Source organism: Berkeleyomyces rouxiae (assembly GCF_048999995.1).
Source record: "Berkeleyomyces rouxiae strain 22BRR77 chromosome Unknown BrBRR77_ptg000010l, whole genome shotgun sequence".
Lineage (NCBI taxonomy): Eukaryota > Fungi > Ascomycota > Sordariomycetes > Microascales > Ceratocystidaceae > Berkeleyomyces > Berkeleyomyces rouxiae.
This window is the reverse complement of record NW_027396500.1, coordinates 12,730-32,203: the sequence shown is the minus strand read 5'-3', so window position 1 is coordinate 32,203 and position 19,474 is coordinate 12,730. Positions and strand designations below refer to the sequence as shown.

Here is a 19,474-nt window from a genome sequence, read left to right as displayed (position 1 = left end):
CGTAGAACCAACGAGCTCAGCAAAGAACAGACACTAGCTGCTGATATCATATAAATAGACCCAACAGGAGTCAAAACAATTAGGCAAGACAAAGGCCAAGAAATACAGACACAGAGGTCTAAAAACAGACATAAACTGTCCAAGAAATCCCACAAGAACTCAATAACATGCTTTGGCACAATGGCAGGTGTGTGAGTAAACTCAACAACAACACTTTATACACTCAGGTACCATGTTGTAACTCAAAGTAATCTGGGAGTTGGCAACATCATTGCTGCAAGCCAAAAGGTGCATAGCTGGTAGACATGGCTTTCTGGAAACCCCCGTTCAGATGTGGCAAGTTGTAACGACTGGTTGATGCGGGACCAAATGAACAGCTTATAAAATAAGGTAGTTGACCGCCCGTAAATCAACAGAAGATCGTACACTGCCTGGTTCCCGAGGACAAAGAATCGGAGAAGCCAACACTGAAGAAGTAGGGGCAATGAAGCCACGTGTGAGCATGCCATCCAGGTTTTGCTTGACAAGTTGCAAATTTAGATGTGCATCATCAGACGGAAGAGTATTGATATGTTCGGCAGTCGAGACAAGATTAACAGCATGACCTGCGTCTTGACAAGAGGTGGTTGAAGGTACACCATCCCGCAAGAACACCGGACGCAAATCATAATAACTGTCCGAACTGCATTCGGGATATCGCTTGTGCACTTGTTCTAGCCGTAGGTCATCCTGATCAACAGGATCGAGAACCTGCTCAGCGGTAGTGCGGTGAGCCCGCCGGTTCTCATTGCTTGCAGTGGAACGCAAAGCTTGAGACGACATTAGCCTAGAGGAACAAAGTGCTTCAACGAAATTAAAGGAGCTGGGACAGAGACAGTGCCATCAACTGACTGTCCACAGAAGAAGAGAAGTAGATTGAGAAATGGAATCAACTAAGAACCAGAAAGAGCCGAGTTATGACTAGCGGACGAAGAAGGTTGTGTAACAACAGCAGCGCTAGTATGATCATAGGAAGACGGGATATCGGCCGTAGTCGAGAGCCGGAACGAAAAGAAGAATAAGGTGTGCTAAAGAATAACAAAGAGTTGGAAGAATGTGTGAGTCTTTAAATGAAGCTTAACAAAATATTACGGATAGGGCCCAAGGAAACCATTAGGGTTCTAGAAAGCCAACGACTCAGGACAATGATAGGTTCCAGAGGTGGACAGTCAGGCCTGCGCGGATATACGGCCGGGAGGAGAGGATAGAACTCTCTAGGTCGTATGGTCGGTTTGAGGTAAAGAGGCACACTCAACTAATTGATCTTATAACACACGGAAGGGAATAAACAATCACAGGAACACTGAGGTAACGAAGACGACAGAAGGTACTGATGCAATGAAGGCTATCAAGAAACAAGTGATAATTAAAGATATAGTACTAAAGAAGAAGGTACTATCGAAGAAGTGATACTATAAACTAGTATACAAAGAAGAATGGCAAAAGGGGTGTATGTGATTGTTAAGCTTGGGGAGCAAGAGTTAACCTGATCACACAGGGCAGAAGGCAACGCTATTTAAGGCGTTGCAGATTCTGACAACAGAGATCTTCCCAAGCTAGAACCAAATCACAGATAACCGAAAGTGGGGACATACGTAACTCAACGTTACCAGACGCTACTATCAAACCGGATGTTAGTTCACGAGATAAACCAACACGGCAGCAGCAGAACTGAAAATCCCTCAAGACACCCAGGCAACGATATGTCGCGTTACAGCGATATCGGCCTAACAGGTGTGGGCCCCACGCTCAAACGCTGTTGACACAAAAGGAACGAGAATAGCAGTCAACTCAGAATAAGCTGCATCAACTGCAGAGTACCGAGTTACCTAATAGCGATGATCTATAGTGTGCAAGCCGGCCACACCCGAGTAGATAAACCGGAGTGACACCTCAAGGTTACACAGACCACCAAGTGGTATAACCGTATCATCATACGTCCTTGGAACATTAGCGTGACACAACGGAAGCGGGGTAAGGTGCCAGGCATAACCCTATGCAATGGCAATGGCAAGAATGGCTATTCATGACACAACCCTGCACCTGTCCGCCACCCCGACGCCATGGACTGGACCCCCACCATCACCACCACGGCCCTGAAGCCATTGACCGACGAGGAGCGCGAGCGCCTTCGCCGCAACCGCGCCTGCTTCCGCTGCCGGCAGACTGGCCATCTGCGCCAGAACTGCCCGCTAAACTTTGCTCCTACTACCACTGTCCCTGTCCGCTCCGCCAACCTTTACCAGCCTGCTATGCCGACCCCGGCTCTGCCTCTGTCTCTGCCTCTGCCCGCGCCTGCGCCCACGCCCGTGCCCCGCGACATGTCGGGAAATGGAGAGCTCTAGGCGAACGTCGCCGTCTAGAGCCCCAAGGAGAGAAGATCGCTCGGGAGGAAATGGGGGCTAGGGGTACTTATATAGATGTTGTTCTAAATAAAACTTGTTCTACCTCTGCCTTCGTCGACTCCGGTTGCCTGTGTCTTGCCACTGTCTCTCCGCGCACCGCTACCCGCGCCCACGCTGCCATCCTGCCCATCTGCCCTCGTCCAATTGCTCAAGTAGTTGATGACCGAAATCCACCCGTCATAGACCAAGTTGCTGTCTTCGATCTTGGTCTCGGAGGATTGGACGAGAAACTCTACGCCTACATCGTCCCCGGTCAGTCTGAAGACCTTATCCTCGGTCAAGGATGGATTGCCAAACACGATGCTTCCCTTCGCCCCGCGCAAAACGAAGTATTCATCCGCCTGCCCACGCCTCTTCGCCTGACTACAACCACCGCTGACCCCAACGTTCTCCCCGTCTCCGCCCGCGCCATCCGTGCCTTCCAGTTGAGAGCCCGACGCTCTCCCAATGTCCGCATTTTCTCCGCCACGCTCCATGACATTGAGAAAGCTCTCAAAGCCAAGATCTACACCGACCCCCGTGCCAACTGTCCCGAGTGGCTTCTTCCCGTCATCGACGCCTTCGATAGGAAGAAAGCTTCTGAGCTTCCCCCGAACCGCCCTGGAATTGATACAGAGATCCGCCTTAAACCAGGCTTGTCCTCGCCCTCGTGTCCTCTGTACTCAATGAGCCGAGAAGAACTGCTGCTCCTCCGTAAAACCCTCTACGACCTGCTGGACGCTGGCTTTATCCGAGCTAGTAGTGCTGAAGGCGGTGCCCCCGTCATCTTCGTGAAGAAACCTGGTGGTGGTCTTCGTTTTTGCGTAGACTACCGTGCCCTGAACAGCGTCACGGAGAAGGATGGTTACCCGTTACCACTGATCAACGACACCCTCCGTGATATTGCTGCTGCCAAGTACGTTTCCAAAGTTGACGTCATCTCTGCTTTCCATTGTAACGATCTATGGATCGAGGTAGGCTCAGGCTCCGCCCTCACCGCCGTTTACACCGCCGTCCACACCGCCTTGCACACCGCCGTTACTCACCGCCTGCCAAACCCGTGTGCACACCGTCGTTGTCAAGGGTACGCGTCATACCTCTACCGCGCGTATATAGATAGTGTTGTTTCCGCCCGTTTTCTTGTACATTAGTCTTTTCTCTTTATCTGTTTCTTAATTTATTTCTGCTGTTCTAAAAGCGTTCTCCTTTAGACCGTAAAGCCTTACAATAGAAACAGATCTACCCTTGTTTACACTGTCCTCGTTTCTTTTACCCTGTCTTCGTACCTTTTCCTCGTTACCACCCGCCACCTGTATATCGTTTCTCTCTGTTCCTCTTTTGTTCCACCGTCACATGCCCTACTGTGCACCTACCACCGACCCCGACTCTGACACCACTTCCAACAACACCGTCTTCTTCGACTCTGAGCCTCCTCCGACAGCCATGTCCGATCCTACTGTCCCTGTTCCAGCCCCGGCGGCCCCGTCGCTTCAAGATCTGCTGCAAGCCATCCAGCAGCTCAACGAGAAGCACGACCACGCGCAACAACAATTGCGCGACGAGTTCAACAGTGGCCAACAAAAACGAGATCAGGCCATCGCCGATCTCCAAGCTTTTGCCCGTGCTGCCACCGCTACTTCCGCTCCCGCCGTCGTCCCTGCGTCCCCTGTCCCCACTGCTGTCCCCGCTGCTCCCGTGCCCGTTGCAACTACGGAAAGAAACCTCGAACCGAGGAAGCGTGCCCTCCCGGATATCGCCTTGTTTTCCGGCCAACGCTCTGCCTACCGCGTCTGGGCCCTGAGTGCCCGCTCCAAGCTTGCACTGGACAGCGAGTCAATCGGTGACCACCGCAAGCAATACGCGTACCTTTTTGCGCGTATGACGGTAGAAGCCCAGAACCTCGTCGTGGCGTACTTCGAGCAGGGCTTGCTGAACGACACCGGGCCCCACCAGTTCCTGGAGTACTTGGACTCCATATTCATCGACCCCTTTGCTGCTGACCGTGCTCTCTTCCACCTGGACAACATGCGCCAGGGACCCTCTGAACCCTTCGCCTTGTTCCTGCCCCGCTTCGAAAAAGTCCTCCAGGACGCCAACATCATTGGCGACCGCAACCGCATTTCGAAGTTGCAAACCGCCATGGCGCCTGCCCTCCGACAAGCGATGGTCTATGTCAACGTCCCCGCGACGTACCCTGAATTTACCAACTGCATGCAAAACGTCGCTTCCAAGGCTGAGCAATTCCTACCTCGTCCCCGCCGCGGCCACTACTCCGCTTTCACTGATAACACGACCTACTCTCCGTACGCTGCCCACCCTATTTCCCCTACTCCTGCTGGCCCTTTTGTTTCCTCCGTTCCCCCGTCGGCTGCTGCTCGTCACCCCGATGCTATGGATTGGACTCCCACTGTCACTGCCACGGCCCTTCAGCCCCTGACCGACGAGGAGCGCGAGCGCCTCCGCCGCAACCGCGCCTGCTTCCGCTGCCGCCAGACTGGCCATCTGCGCCAGAACTGTCCACTGAACTTTGTCCCCACTACTACCGTCCCTGTCCGCTCCACCAACCTTCCCCAGCTTGCTGCGCCGACCCCAGCTCTGCCCCTGCCTGTGCCCACGCCCGCGTCCCGCGACATGTCGGGAAATGGAGAGCTCTAGGCGAACGTCGCCGTCTAGAGCCCCAAGGAGAGAAGATCGCTCGGGAGGAAATGGGGGCTAGAGGTACCTATATAGATGTTGTTCTCAATAAAACTTGTTCTACCTCTGCCTTCGTCGACTCCGGTTGCCTGTGTCTTGCCACCGTCTCTCCGCGCACCGCCACCCGCGCCCACGCTACTATCCTGCCCATCTGCCCTCGTCCAATTGCTCAAGTAGTTAATGACCAAAACCCACCCGTCATCGATCAAGTCGCCGTTTTTGACCTTGGTCTCGGAGGATTGGACGAGAAACTCTACGCTTACATCGTCCCTGGTCAGACTGAGGACCTCATCCTGGGTCAAGGCTGGATTGCCAAGCACGACGCTTCCCTCCGCCCTGCCCAGAACGAAGTCTTCATCCGCTTGCCCACTCCCCTTCGTCTTACCAACTGTACTGCCAATCCCGATGTCCTCCCTGTTACTGCCCACGCCGTCCGCGCCTTTCACCTCAGAGCCCGCCGTTCTCACAATGTCCGCATCTTCTCCGCCACTCTTCACGACATTGAGAAGGCCCTCAAGGCCAAAATTTACACCGACCCCCGCGCCAACTGTCCCGAGTGGCTCCTTCCTGTCATCGACGCTTTCGACAGGAAGAAAGCTTCCGAGCTCCCCCCGAACCGCCCTGGCATTGATACAGAGATCCGCCTTAAACCAGGCTTGTCCCCGCCCTCGTGCCCTCTGTACTCAATGAGCCGAGAAGAACTGCTGCTGCTCCGGAAAACTCTCTACGACTTGCTCGACGCTGGCTTTATCCGAGCCAGTAGTGCTGAGGGAGGTGCTCCTGTCATCTTCGTGAAGAAACCTGGTGGTGGTCTTCGTTTTTGCGTAGACTACCGTGCCCTGAACAGCGTCACAGAGAAGGATGGTTACCCGTTACCACTGATCAACGACACCCTCCGTGACATCGCTGCCGCCAAGTACGTCTCCAAGGTCGATGTAATCTCCGCGTTCCACCGTCTCCGCCTGAAAGAAGGTAGTGAAGCCTACACGGCCTTCCGCACCCATCTCGGAGCGTATGAATGGCTAGTCACCCCTTTCGGCCTCACTGGTGCTCCTGCTGCTTTCCAACGTTTTATCAATCATGTGCTCTCCCGCTGGCTCGGTATCTCCTGCTCTGCTTACCTCGACGATGTAGTGATCTACAGCTCTGACTCCCGCAAAGAACACCGTAACCTTGTCTGTCAGATCATCCGCGCTCTCGGAGATGCTGGCTTACAGCTTGACTGGGATAAAAGTGAATTCGAATCCCCGTCCATCAAGTACCTCGGCTTCATTGTTGAACCCGGCTCCGGCATCCGTGCAGACCCAGACAAAGTCAAAGCTATCCAGGAATGGGAGGCTCCCACGTCTGTCCGCGGAGTCCGTAGTTTTCTTGGGTTTGCCAACTTCTACCGCTGTTTTGTCCCCGAATACTCCACCGTCGCTGCTCCCCTGACTCTGCTGACCAAGAAGGACCAACCCTTCAAGTGGGAAGACGAACAACTCCGTTCGTTTGAAGCTTTGAAGAAGGCCCTTGTCTCTGCCCCGCTCCTTGCCACCTTCGACCCTGACCTCCCCACCATCGTTGAAGCCGATGCTTCCGGCTGGGCCCTGGGAGGTTCCCTCAGACAGCAAGGTGCTGATTCTCTTTGGCGTCCTGTTGCTTACTTCTCGCGAAAGCTCAGCCCAGCGGAAGTCAACTATCCTATCCACGATAAGGAAATGTTGGCCATCCACTCCTGCCTCCGCGCTTGGCGCTCCTACCTCGCTGGCATCCCGTTCGAAGTACACACCGACCACCAGAACCTTTTGTACTTCCAGAAGCAAAGAACCCTGTCAGAACGCCAACGCCGCTGGGCCCATGAATTGTCCGAGTTCGACTTTCGGTTAATTCATCGACCCGGCGTTACTCAAGTGACCTCCGATGCCCTTTCCCGCCGCGACCAAGACCTGCCCCAAGACCTCTCCGATGAACGCCTCCAGTCCCGTGTCCACCAAGTTCTGCGCCCTGACGGGCCCGACTTCGTCATTGCCGCCGCCGTTTGGGCTAAAGAGCCTGACAAAGACCCTGAAGGAACCCTGACCCTCGACCACGCTGCCCTAGATGCCCCTTTTGCTGACCCGGAACTCCAGACCCTCTGGCACTCGGCACTTACCCATAACGAACGTTATTGGCAAGCGCGACAAGCTGTCCAAGAACAAGCCCGCTCGTTCCCCAACGAGTGGGGCCTTCCTTGGCAGATCAGCGAGTGTACTCTCGACTCCGCCACCCGTCTCCTCTGGCGTGACCGCCTGTGGATCCCGTACTACGAGCCCCTCCGCACTCGTATCATCCAGCAAGTCCACGACTCCACGCTCACCGGTCACCCTGGAGGATCAGCAACCCGTGATCTAGTCAGCCGCTCCTACGCTTGGCCTGGCCTCTCTGACGATGTCCGCCGCTTCGTTGGTAATTGCGACACTTGCGGTAAAAGCAAGATTTGGCGCGACCAGAAGCGTGGCCTCCTGAAGCCCCTGCCCGTCCCGGACCGTGCCTGGCAAGAACTCGCCATGGATTTCATCGTCGGTCTCCCTGAGTCCGAAGGCTGCACTACTATCTTAGGTATTACAGACCGGCTGTCAAAGAGTAAAATCTTGATACCGCTGAAATCGTATACTGCCTCTGACGTAGCCAGAGCCTTCATCACACACGTCTTTGCCCACCATGGTCTACCCCGCGCCATCACGTCCGACCGAGGTCCCCAGTTCACCGGTTTATTCTGGACAGAAGTCTGTCGCCAGCTCTCCATCACCCGCCGCCTCTCCACTGCGTTCCATCCCGAGACCGACGGCGCCCAAGAGCGCTCCAACCAGGAGATCGAGACCTACCTCCGTGCCTTCACTGTTTTCCTGCAAGACGACTGGGCTGCACTTCTCCCCCAAGCCCAGGTCGCCCTGAACAATCGCACCGCTTGTTAGGGTCTGGGAGACCCGGGTCAAGGCTTTGCCTGATTGCCCGAGTTGAAGCCGGTGTGGCTTGAGCAACGGTGGTTCGAGTGTCGGTGGTCCGAGTCCGCAAAGGCCCGACTACTGACGGTCCGAATACAAGTGGCCCAACCGGCCTTGATCCGAACGCCCGATGACTCACCACGTTTGGGTCAATCAGGTAGGCCTCAGTTGTTCTACCCAGGCAGTATAAAGAGCTGCTGCTCTCTCCTAGTTTTAGTTAGTTCTTTCTTCTTCTCTCCATCGCAATATATCTGTTTCTGCCCTTCTACGTCCTTTTACGACTTGGCCCCTTACATCATATTGCGATCTTCTTTTTCGCTACAGCCCTACAGTTCTACAGTTCTACAGTTCTTTACAGCCACAGGTACAGATACAGCTTTTACAGATTGCATTGCCCCTACAGTTCTCAACAGTCTTATCGTTTATTTTCCCCAAACCCGTTATCAATCTTCATCACACATTATTTTTTACTGTTACACAAACTCTCAACATGAGTGGCCGCACCATCGACGACATGCGGGCCGCTTACGCAAGCTCCCCTGTCCCCAGTGTCGACAGCACTGAGGACAAATATGCTCAACGGTTCGCCAAGCTGGAGAGCAAGTTTGCCAAGATGCTGGCTATGCTGGAGAACCAGAGCGAAGCCGCCCAGCAGGCAGCCGCCCAAACCCAAGCCTCCCAAGCAGCGCTTGCTACCGCCACCGCTGCTGCTGCCGCCGCCGCCTCAGCGACTGGTAACGAGAATGGTCGCGCAAAACTGCGCTACAAGATTCCCTCGCTGAGTTCCACCGAGCCCGAGGAATTTGACGCCTGGTTCGACCAGGTCCTGGAAATATGGCACTGCGAGCGTGGCCATGTGGCCGACCGAGACTTCATCGTCTCGATCTATGCCCAGGCCGAGGGTTTGGCCCGCAGCCGCATGCGGTCAATCAAGACCCGACTAACAGACGACGGCCCCGTTTCCTGCGACCGGTTCCTTCAAGAGCTGCAGGGAGCGTTTGAGGACAAAGTTGCCGTAGATAAGGCACAAGACCAGCTCTCGCGGTTAAAGCAGAGAGGCAGAAGGATCGAGGTCCATCTGCCGGAGTTTGAGGACCTGCTGACCCGCGCCAAAGCTCTGGACGCGGCGGACTCACAGAAGATTAGGTGGCTGAAGGACAGCCTCGACACGCCCATTCGGGAATACGTGGCGAACTCGTTCCCTCCCCGGGTCTTCTCGGAGTACTTAGACCGGGTCGTGTTAGCTGCCGAGGAACTGCGGCAGCGTAAGCTCGATGCCGAGTCGACTTCTGGCCGCCGCTCCGGTTATTACCCGTCCGCCCCCGCTGCCCACCGCCATCCCGACGCCATGGACTGGGAACGAACCCGTCGCGTTGCCCCCCAGCCTACCCGTACGCCTGCTGCCCGCCGCACTGCCCGCTGGGCGAGTGAAGAGGAACGAGAGAGACGTCGTCGCGCTGGCCTCTGCATCCGCTGTGGCGCCTCAGGTCACTTTGTACGGGAATGCCCCTACGATGTGCCTCCCAACCGGAACGCGCCTCCTGCCCGTGTCCGCGGTGTACACGTGCCCACGCCGCCGCAGCTAGACGATGACCTGGATGCCGATTTCGGTGTCGTACAGTTGCCCACTGCTCAGTCGGAAAACTGAGACCCTCCGGTGACAGTCGCCCCCGGAGGGGTAAGAACAAGAAGGGAACGTCCCCTTTGCTTGTGAGAGGCTCCTTATCTGTTGACGTTGTAATCAACGGCTCTCACAACTCAGTAGCTTTAGTCGATACCGGAAATACAGTCTCCTTGATCATATCCCAGGCCCTCGTGAAACGATTGAAACTACCTTGTTCTGCGCTGCAAACTTCCCTTTCCCTAAAACCTTTTAATGACCAACCTTCTTCTGTGGCCACTCAGGCTGCCCGCTTCGAGCTGGATCTCGGCGGCCTCCGGGAAGAAGTCCTTGCCCTTGTCGTACCCGACATTTATGATGACGAACTTCTTATTGGATACCCGTGGCTGAGCCACCACAACGCCCTAATAGACTGCAACCGGCACCGTTTGGTGCTCCCCCACTTCTCCGTCCCTCGCTCTGTTTCGACCATTCGGAACTTGGACACCCCTACGGAATTGAAAGCTGCACGTGTCAGCAAGATCTTGCACCAGGACTTGAAGGTCTTTGCTGCGAGCATACAGGATATCAACAAAGCATTGGAAAAGTTGGCCCGAGAGAACGAGCCTGTTACAGATGACTGGAAGGAAAAGGTTCCCAGTTGGATAGACCCACAGAATGTTGTTGCTTTTGACCCAGAAGCACTCTACACGCGCCGCCTCCCGCCGCTGCGTCCCGGGATGAACCACGAGATTCATCTAACTGTCCCTGACTCGGAAGCTCCCTGGGGACCACTGTACAGCCTTTCCCACGATGAGTTGATAGTACTGCGCCAAACGTTACTGAACCTACTGAACAAGAAGTTCATTCGAATGAGTAGTTCCACTGCTGCTGCCCCCATCCTGTTCGTCAAGAAACCTGGCGGTGGACTTAGATTCTGCGTGGACTACCGTCTGTTGAACAAGCTGATGAAGAAGGATAGATACCCGTTACCCAACTTCAAGGAAACACTACGCCAAATCAGCCGTTCAAAGTGGTTCACTAAGCTTGACGTCGTTGCAGCGTTCCATAATATCCGTATCGAGCCAGGCCACGAATGGAAGACCGCTTTCCGTACGCGCCTGGGCTCCTTTGAATGGAACGTGATGCCGTTTGGTTTGTCCAATGCTCCTGCCCAATTCCAACGCTTCCTGAATTCCGTATTGCAAGAGTACCTCGACCTGTTTTGTTCTGCTTACGTTGATGACATCCTAGTGTACACCGATGGCTCCCTCGACGAGCACAAGGAACAAGTTAACCACGTCCTAGCCAAGCTCGTGAAGGCCGGACTGACGGTTGACATCGACAAGTGCGAGTTCGGTGTACAAGAAGTCAAGTACCTGGGCTACATCATCAAGCCTGGAAAAGCAACAATGGATCCTGCCAAGGTGCAAGCAGTGAAAGACTGGCCCGTACCCAGTTCCAAGAAAGAGCTCCGTGGCTTCCTAGGATTTGCCAATTTTTACCGCCCGTTCATCAAGAACTTTGCCGAAGTAGCCGTCCCTCTCACTTCACTGACTGGTCACCTAGTTCCCTTCGTCTGGTCTCCAGAATGCCAAGCTGCCTTCTCGTCACTCAAAGATCTCTTCTGTGCTTCGCCCGTCTTGCGCCTCTTCGACCACTCTCTGCCAACAACTGTCGAAGCTGACTCTTCAGGCTACAGCACTGGAGCTGTCCTATTGCAGCAGCATCCAGATGGCCTGTTTCCATGTGCCTACATCAGCCAGAAGCTGTCTCCTGCCGAGTCCAACTATGAGATCCATGACAAAGAAATGTTGGCAATTGTCCGAGCCCTGAAAGAGTGGAGAGGAGAGTTACGTGGCGCCCAGGGACCCATCCGAGTGTTAACAGACCACAAGAACTTGTTGCATTTTACCTCTGCGCAACAGTTAACAGAGAGGCAAGCTCGTTGGGCTAACCTGCTAAGCGAGTTTGACCTAACACTGGAACACCGTCCCGGGAAACTGTCCCCACTGCCCGATGCTCTCTCCCGTCTTCACATGCCTTCAGGTCCCGATGATCCCCGCCTACAAGCTCGCAACCAACAGCTCCTCCAGTGTTTGCCCGACGGTGCCCTGAAAGTCAGACCTGCTCGCGTTACACTGCCATCCCCGTTCCGTAAGGAAGCCCTCAGTACACTGTGGGAACAAGCATTGTCAGCCGACTCTGACTATGCGGCAGCATGCGCAGTGGTTGCCTCTCAGGCGCCCAAATGGCCAGACAGCTTGAAGACTAATTGGCGAGTGTCACTGTCCGAATGCTCATTGGACTCCGAAGGTCGACTGCGATACAGATCAAGATTGTGGGTACCCCAGTGGGAACCTCTGAGGACAGCCTTGCTACAAGAGATTCACGATTCCGTGACACTAGTCCACCCCGGCCAAAGAATCATGTGTCAGGAAGTTTCCAAGACTTACTTCTGGCCGCACTACACAGCGGATGTCAAACGGTTCTGCCGCAACTGCGAAATCTGCGGTAGCACGAACGTCATGCGCCAGCTCAAGCAAGGTCTCCTGAAGCCCCTTCCGGTACCTGACCGCATCTGGCGTGACATTGGCATAGATCTGATTGGCCCTCTCCCGCCGTGCAAGAAGGAAGGAAAAGTCTACAAGCACGTCATGACGGTGGTGGACCATCTGTCCAAGGGTGTCATCCTTATAGCCTGCCGCAGCCTGGATATCGAGTATCTTGCCAGCCGTTTCTTGGAAGTCTACTACCCTCGCCATGGTCTTCCTAACAGCATTGCTTCTGACCGCCAATTTGCCAACATGTTCTGGAAACGACTCTGTACCACCCTGAAGATCGATCGTCGTCTGTCCACCGCTTACCACCCACAGACCAACGGGGCCACTGAGAGGACAAATGCTGAGGTGAAGACAAAGATGGCCAAACTCCTACACGACCGCTCAGACTGGCTAGACTGCCTGCCAATTGTGGAGTTTGCCCTGAACGCAGCCCCAGCGGCTTCAACAGAGACGTCCCCGTTCACGTTGTCCCACGGCTATAGTCCTGACTTGGTTGAGCTGCAGCCCGACGCCATTGCCCCCCTAGCAGCCCCCGTTGCAGCCAACACGAGTCCCATAGCTCAAGCAACAAGAATCCTGAAGAGCTTGGCAGACCACACGGATTGGGCCAAAGCCTCTCTCAGCGCCGCCAAGTCTGCTATGGAGGAACAGTCGAACAGACACAGACAACCACATCGACGTTTCCAGCCCGGCGACTGGGTTTGGTTGGCAAAAAGCTCCCATACTGTGCAGCAAGAAGGCCCAGGCAAGCGACTCCGGCCAAGATACCAGAAGCTCCAGGTCTTAGAGGCTGTAGGCTCCCACAGCTACCGTCTTGACCTGAAGGGTGCCAGAGGACACGACGTGTTTCATGCCGACAGATTGAAATACCACCCGAACGACCCTTGGCCCTCACAAGACCCGCACGTATCGAGCCCCGGACCAGTCGAGATCGATGGCTTTGAGGAATACGAAGTCGAGAAGATCCTGGAACACCGGCCAGCCACGAGAGACGAACCAGCCCAGTACTTGGTGAAATGGGTTGGTTGGCGAGATCCCACTTGGGAACCTACAGAGGCGCTGGAAGAAACGGCTGCTTTAGAAGAATTCTTGCGAGCGCAGGAGACTGCCGACGTTGAGGTGTGAGTGCCGTGGCGAGAGGACTGCTTGAGTCCGAAGTTTGATTGAAGGAGCTGCGAGTTCCACGGTTGTTGCACAGGGTCTATTTCCCTTTCCTTTGACATTTTTTTTGTTTCTCCACTGTCTGTTCCACTCCTTGTTCGTTCTGTTGTCGTTTACCGATGATTAGTTGCTTGTTGTTTGCTATTCCCTTTGTTGTTTTCAGTTGGTGTCCACCTTCCTGTTGTTTTCTTTTTTTGTGTTACACGGCCATGGGAGGATGGGAAGAAAGAGAAGGAGGCTGATGTTAGGGTCTGGGAGACCCGGGTCAAGGCTTTGCCTGATTGCCCGAGTTGAAGCCGGTGTGGCTTGAGCAACGGTGGTTCGAGTGTCGGTGGTCCGAGTCCGCAAAGGCCCGACTACTGACGGTCCGAATACAAGTGGCCCAACCGGCCTTGATCCGAACGCCCGATGACTCACCACGTTTGGGTCAATCAGGTAGGCCTCAGTTGTTCTACCCAGGCAGTATAAAGAGCTGCTGCTCTCTCCTAGTTTTAGTTAGTTCTTTCTTCTTCTCTCCATCGCAATATATCTGTTTCTGCCCTTCTACGTCCTTTTACGACTTGGCCCCTTACACTGAGTTGATCAGGTTTACTCTTGTTCTCCAAGCTTAACAATCACATGCACTTGCTTACCGTCTTCTTCTTCTTTATACCATTCTGTTCTTGCTTTCTTTGCAGTTCAACCTTTCTTCTTCTTTGAAGTGTGTGATTGTTCCTCCTCCTTCCTCTTTGTGCCGCTCTATTCTCAGAATAGCCATCTAAGTTGTGTGTTGCCTCTTCATCTCAACCGACCATACGTCTTAGCACTCTGTCTAACTGACGTCTTCCTCCACAGGCCCGACTGTCCACCTCAGGAACCTATCATTGTCCCGAGTCGTTGGCTGTACCCGGAACCCTAATCCTTTCTTCGGGCCCTATCCGTAATATTTTGTTAAGCTTCATTTGAAGACCCGACGCTATTACAACTTTGGCTCTCTTTGGCACTTTTTTCTCTCCTCATTTATTTTTCCCTCTCTATTACGTTTCAACTCGCAATGGCCCTCACTCGCGAAATGATCGAGCATCTCAATACGTTCCTCCTGTCGATTCCTGACCGAACTCCTGAGAACTGGCATCTCGGTGCCCTTCCTAGGGAGTTCAGTGCTGAGATCAAAATGGCTATTGTGGCGGCTTACATGTCTGGTCTGCGCACCGACGATGGTGCCCCGCCCATCCCCGTTGGCTCTGTTCCTGATGCGGCTCAGGTTTACTGGGCTGCGTTCCAGGCTGGCGCTGAAGCCCGCTTCAACTCCCTTGAGTCTCTTCCCCGAGTCAAACGGGAAGAGGATGCCGATCCGTTGAAAGAGGCCGACAAGCATCTTGATGTCGTGCCCTATGATGGCAATCAGCAAGGCTTCCAGGCGTTCCAGAGGCAACTTGCGGTCAAATTTGCTGCTGCACCCAAGCACCACCGCACGGAGCAGCGCAAGCTGATGACTGCCTTCTCCTACCTTAGAGATGGCGCTCTGGATTGGGCCATGCCTCGGATGGACCCGGCCACTGGACACATGAACTTTGAAACGTACGACGATTTTATGAAATCGTTAGCTGAGGCTTTCGATGACCCTGACTGGCGCATGACTGCGACCCAGCAGATCTTCGACTTAAAGCAGACAGGTACTTGTACTGCCTATCACTCTGCTTTTACAACGCTGTTGAAGAAACTCGGTTGGGCCGACGCTGATTTCACCATTGCACTATTTCAGCGAGGCCTCAAGCCCCACATACAGGACGCTCTGGCTTGGAACACCTATCCTGCCCCTAAGGGAACGCTTGATCAGTTCGCTAATTTCTGCAACACGCTGGACAATACGATCAACAACCGAACCCGGGGAAACAACGGGAAAATCCAACCGCCTCCTGGTGTGGTCCCCTTTCAGCAAGATTCTCGTTCGAGAAATGCTGGCGCCCAAAAAGCTGTCCCCAACACCAAGCCAGCTAAGGGTACCCCTGCAGGTCCCGATGCCAACGGTCTACCCTTCCGTAAGACTGCTGACGGCAAAATGGCAAAGGGTGTTTGTTGGAAGTGTGGCGCAAAGGACCACATGCTAAAGGCTTGCCCCAAAAACAACCTTGCTCTTCGCGCAGCTACTGTGAGCGGTTCACTAAGTACAAGAGAGTCTTGCAGTTATGACCAGAATGCTGTTTATTATCTTTTGATGGAGAGAAAAAGGTAGAAGAAAGACTAAACTAAACAGCGGATTTGGGTCTACTATATAGACATTTTTGTGCTTACAAATGCAAGTTCCCGATCGGCTCAATATCCCTCCGTGAGCTCCTTATGTCCGAGTTTTCGGCGATAACTCGAGGTTAACTCCGATCCCGTCGGAATCCCTCAGTTTCCCTCGGAACACTTCGGACCTTTTTGCATCCTGCCGGATTAGGCGAATCCTACCCACGGACCTCAAGTCCGACCCGGTCCGAGCTCTCCGAAGCCTCCGAAGAGTTGCCGAAGTTCATCCGAAACCTTGTCCAAATTCGGTGAAACGACCTGCATTCGAAAGCACTGGATCAGCTCTGTCTGATCCAACCACGGGTTCTCAACCCGTAACATTACCCCCCTCTTCTCCTCTGTGTGGGCGGCCCTGTCCTCGCACCGGCTTCTGGTTCACCAACGTCATCGTCGTCTCCAAACTTCGCTTCAAAGGCGTCCAGTGCTTCAGTCTCCTCAAAATCGGCTCGTGGTCTCCAATCGGGCTCTGCGTATCCAACCCATTTAACGAGTAGTTCTCTTCGAAATCCCCTTCCAATGCGTCTTCGTCGACTTCTCAGGATTTGTTCGACTAAAAATTCAGGCTCGCCGTAGTCGTTCTCTTCAATGTGTGGAGGCTGGGCATCGTCTGTTTCTTGGGAGGGCAACGGGTTGTTCGGTGCTCGTTTAAGGAGGTCGACATGGAAGCGGGGATGGATGTTTGTTGGTACATCAAGCTCGACCACATGGGGAGAAACCACTTTCGTGACGCGGTACTTGGCATTGGCCCAAGCAAGCTTCTTCAACAGTTGCGGAGTGCTGATATTTTTGAGTTTTAACCATACAAGGTCACCCACTTCGAAGCGTTCCTGGGCACCACGTGATCTGTTTGCCTGGTCTTCCATTTCCTGTTGACGGGTGGCCATTGCTGCTTGTGCCAGTTCCCAACCTTCGCGTAGCTTTTGAACGAACTTCTCCGCATCTGTGGCCTCCAAAACTCCGTGAAGAGCCTGATCGGCGATGACCTGCTGAATTGGACTGACATGGTAGCCGTGCGTGAGGAAAAAGGGGCTCATTCCTGTCGAAGTGTTTCGGTTGTTGATTGCTAACATAGCGGATGGTAGCAGGTCGGGCCAGTCGTATTGTGAATAAGTAATGAATGCTCGTAGGTAGGCCAACACTTCCTGGTTCATCCTTTCTGTCGCTCCGTCGGTTTCTGGGTGGAAGGCAGTTGACAGTCTCTGTTCGATCCCTGTCAGTTCGCACAACTTGGTCCAAAATTCGCTCGTCCAATTGCTTCCACGGTCTGATGTTAAGGCGTGAGGGAAGCCGTGGTGTTTCCAGTGGCAGTGTACGAACCGCTCTGCACACTTTTCGGCTGCCATAGTTGTCATGGCCTCCAAGCTGACAGCTCCAGTAAGTCGGTCCACAATGACCATCAAGTATCGTGGGTCGCCAGTCTTTCGTGCAGGTAGTTCCGTCATAAAATCGATACCGAGTTCCGAGTGTGGTCGTTCAGGGATAGGCAGTGGTCGTAAGAGTCCCTTCTTTCTTTCTCGCCATACTTTGGATCGTCCACACACGTCACAATTGGCGCAGAATTGGCGCACCTCTCTTGAAATGCCAGGCCAAAAGAATTCCCGGGACAGAATCGCAAGCGTGCCGTCTCGACCTGGGTGTCCTGTGACATGTGAGTCGTGTGTTTTCTGGATCAGCGCAGTTCGCAATGGTTCCCAGTCAGGCACGAACAGTTTGTGCCGATATACTAGAGCGCCGCGCTCGTCGAACTCGCATTCCGCTATAGAGATCGTGACTTTTCTCGAGATGGTAGGAGGAAAACTTCGTTCGCCACTGGCCAACGCTTGGTACATGAGTGCAATATCCGAATCCTTCGTCTTAGCTGTATCCCATAGTTCCTGCAGGTGGAGTTGCGCGAAAAGCTGCGCACCGTTAGGGATCCGGTCCGCGGGTTGGGTAACGTGGGCCGGGGTCATCATTACTGCTGCATCTGGTGACACCCAATGGTCCTTGACAAGTCTCATGATCCGAGATTTTAACCTGTCGTCGTCTTCGCCTTGAGGAATGTCTTGTTCTCGTCTGCTCAGGGCGTCGGGTTTACCACTTTTGCTTCCTGATCGGAACTCAAGCTGGAAGTCGTATTCTGAAAGCTTCTGGGACCACCGAACCTGCCGCTCTGAAAGTTTCCGTGTCGTCATAAAGTATTGCAGGTTCTTGTGGTCGGTCAATATTTTGAAGGGGGCGCCAAGACTCTTCAATTCGCCCCTCCACTCTTCCAAGCACTTCACAACTGCCAGGAGCTCTTTGTCGTGAATCTCATAGTTGACCTCGGCAGGGGACAGCTTCTTGGAAAAGAATGCTACTGGGCGCAGTTCGCCTTCGTCGTCCACTTGGGATAGAGTTCCTCCCAGGGCCCATCCAGAACAGTCGCATTCCACGATCGTCTTCCTGTCTTCGTCCCACATCGCCAGAACCGGGGCGGTAATAAAAAGGTTCTTCAGCGTCTCGAAAGCTCGTTCTTCGACTGGGCCCCAGGTCCATGCGGTGCCTTTCTTCGTTAGCCTGACTAGTGGAGCCGCCACGTCGCTGAAGGAATCGATAAACTGGCGGTAAAAATTTGCGAATCCTATAAAACTTCGAACGCCCTTGACATTGGTGGGTGGTGTCCATTCTCGTATGGCAGCGACCTTTGCTGGGTCGACTTTGACACCTTTGCCTGCTTGGATGATGAAACCTAGGTACTTTGTTTCAAAAACTGCGAATTCGCACTTGTCGATGTCTAAACGGAGACCTGCATTTCCCAATTTCTTGATGACGAGGTTAACTTTTTCCATGTGGTCTGCGTAGGTGCCGTCGGTGTAAATCAGGACGTCGTCAATATACGCGGAGCAGAAGTCGTCCAAATATTCTTGCAGGGTTGAATTGATATACCGTTGAAAGGTTGCAGGGGCTCCGGTGAGTCCAAAAGGCGTCACCAGCCATTCAAAAAGTCCAAAACGTGTGCGGAAGGCCGTTTTCCATTCATCTCCCTCTTTTATGCGAATCTTGTGGAAAGCGGCACGAACATCGACCTTTGTGAAGTACTTCGCCTTAGACAACGCTCGTAGTGTCTCACTGATCAAAGGAAGCGGGTATCGGTCTTTTTCAGTAATGGCGTTAATGCCGCGGTAGTCAACGCAAAAGCGCAACCCTCCTCCAGGCTTACGTGCGAAAAGAACAGGCGCGCCGCCGGGAGAGCTGCTGGCTCGAATCCAATTCCTGTCCAGATGGTCCGAGAGGGTTTTCCGTAAGACTAACAGCTCGTCGCGGGACATGCTGTACAAGGGACCCCACGGGACTTCGTTCTCTCGCCCTTGTTTGTCTTTCGTCAGGTTGATAGCGTGGTCTATTCCGGGGCGGTTCGGGGGTTGGTCGTCCTTTTCGTCGTCTAAAAACACTTCTGCCAAGTGTTTGAGTTCGCTAGGCAGTCGTTTGTCGATCTCTTGTAGGGTAACACGAGGTTTTACTTGCAATGCCTTGTTGATGTCTTCGATGGTGGCAGCAAAAACCTCTATGTCTTCATTCTTTTTCTTGCTGCGCCGGATTTCTGCAGCAAAGACGGATGCCATCACCATGCTCGCTTTTGTGGTTGTTATATGGGCGTCGAGCCATCCTTTTTCTCTCACAACTTGGGCATCTTCTTCGCTTCCGAGGCGTATGACTCGTTCTTTCGCCAGGTAGACAACGTCATTCCTTTCCATCCAGGGTTTTCCCAAAATCATGTCGTATGCTAGGTTCGGGATGACGTACCCGAAAATTCTTTCTGTCCGGCCGTCAATA

At 53.7% G+C, this 19,474-nt stretch overlaps 7 protein-coding genes across 7 annotated transcripts; 6 read left to right on the top strand and 1 right to left on the bottom strand.

The window, feature by feature from the left end:
* Window positions 1-2,102: 2,102 nt before the first annotated feature.
* On the top strand, window positions 2,103-2,384 carry BROUX77_007057 (uncharacterized protein; the record flags this gene model as incomplete). The annotated part of the gene is made up of 1 exon (XM_073752111.1): window positions 2,103-2,384. The coding sequence occupies one exon, from the start codon at window positions 2,103-2,105 to the stop codon at window positions 2,382-2,384; it is 282 nt and encodes a 93-aa protein (XP_073602718.1).
* A 50-nt stretch (window positions 2,385-2,434) lies between these two features.
* Window positions 2,435-3,574, top strand: BROUX77_007056 (uncharacterized protein; the record flags this gene model as incomplete). The annotated part of the gene is made up of 1 exon (XM_073752110.1): window positions 2,435-3,574. The coding sequence occupies one exon, from the start codon at window positions 2,435-2,437 to the stop codon at window positions 3,572-3,574; it is 1,140 nt and encodes a 379-aa protein (XP_073602717.1).
* A 202-nt stretch (window positions 3,575-3,776) lies between these two features.
* BROUX77_007055 (uncharacterized protein) lies at window positions 3,777-5,078 on the top strand (the record flags this gene model as incomplete). The annotated part of the gene is made up of 1 exon (XM_073752108.1): window positions 3,777-5,078. One exon carries the CDS (start codon window positions 3,777-3,779, stop codon window positions 5,076-5,078), a length of 1,302 nt encoding a protein of 433 aa, XP_073602716.1.
* A 50-nt stretch (window positions 5,079-5,128) lies between these two features.
* Window positions 5,129-8,053, top strand: BROUX77_007054 (uncharacterized protein; the record flags this gene model as incomplete). The annotated part of the gene is made up of 1 exon (XM_073752107.1): window positions 5,129-8,053. One exon carries the CDS (start codon window positions 5,129-5,131, stop codon window positions 8,051-8,053), a length of 2,925 nt encoding a protein of 974 aa, XP_073602715.1.
* Window positions 8,054-8,573: 520 nt separating this feature from the next.
* Window positions 8,574-13,372, top strand: BROUX77_007053 (uncharacterized protein; the record flags this gene model as incomplete). The annotated part of the gene is made up of 2 exons (XM_073752106.1): window positions 8,574-9,695; window positions 9,989-13,372. The coding sequence occupies 2 exons, from the start codon at window positions 8,574-8,576 to the stop codon at window positions 13,370-13,372; spliced, it is 4,506 nt and encodes a 1,501-aa protein (XP_073602714.1).
* Window positions 13,373-14,441: 1,069 nt separating this feature from the next.
* Window positions 14,442-15,931, top strand: BROUX77_007052 (uncharacterized protein; the record flags this gene model as incomplete). The annotated part of the gene is made up of 2 exons (XM_073752105.1): window positions 14,442-15,546; window positions 15,831-15,931. The coding sequence occupies 2 exons, from the start codon at window positions 14,442-14,444 to the stop codon at window positions 15,929-15,931; spliced, it is 1,206 nt and encodes a 401-aa protein (XP_073602713.1).
* Window positions 15,932-15,999: 68 nt separating this feature from the next.
* Window positions 16,000-19,269, bottom strand: BROUX77_007051 (uncharacterized protein; the record flags this gene model as incomplete). Its single annotated transcript, XM_073752104.1, has 1 exon — window positions 16,000-19,269. The coding sequence occupies one exon, from the start codon at window positions 19,267-19,269 to the stop codon at window positions 16,000-16,002; it is 3,270 nt and encodes a 1,089-aa protein (XP_073602712.1).
* Between the last annotated feature and the right edge of the window lie 205 nt (window positions 19,270-19,474).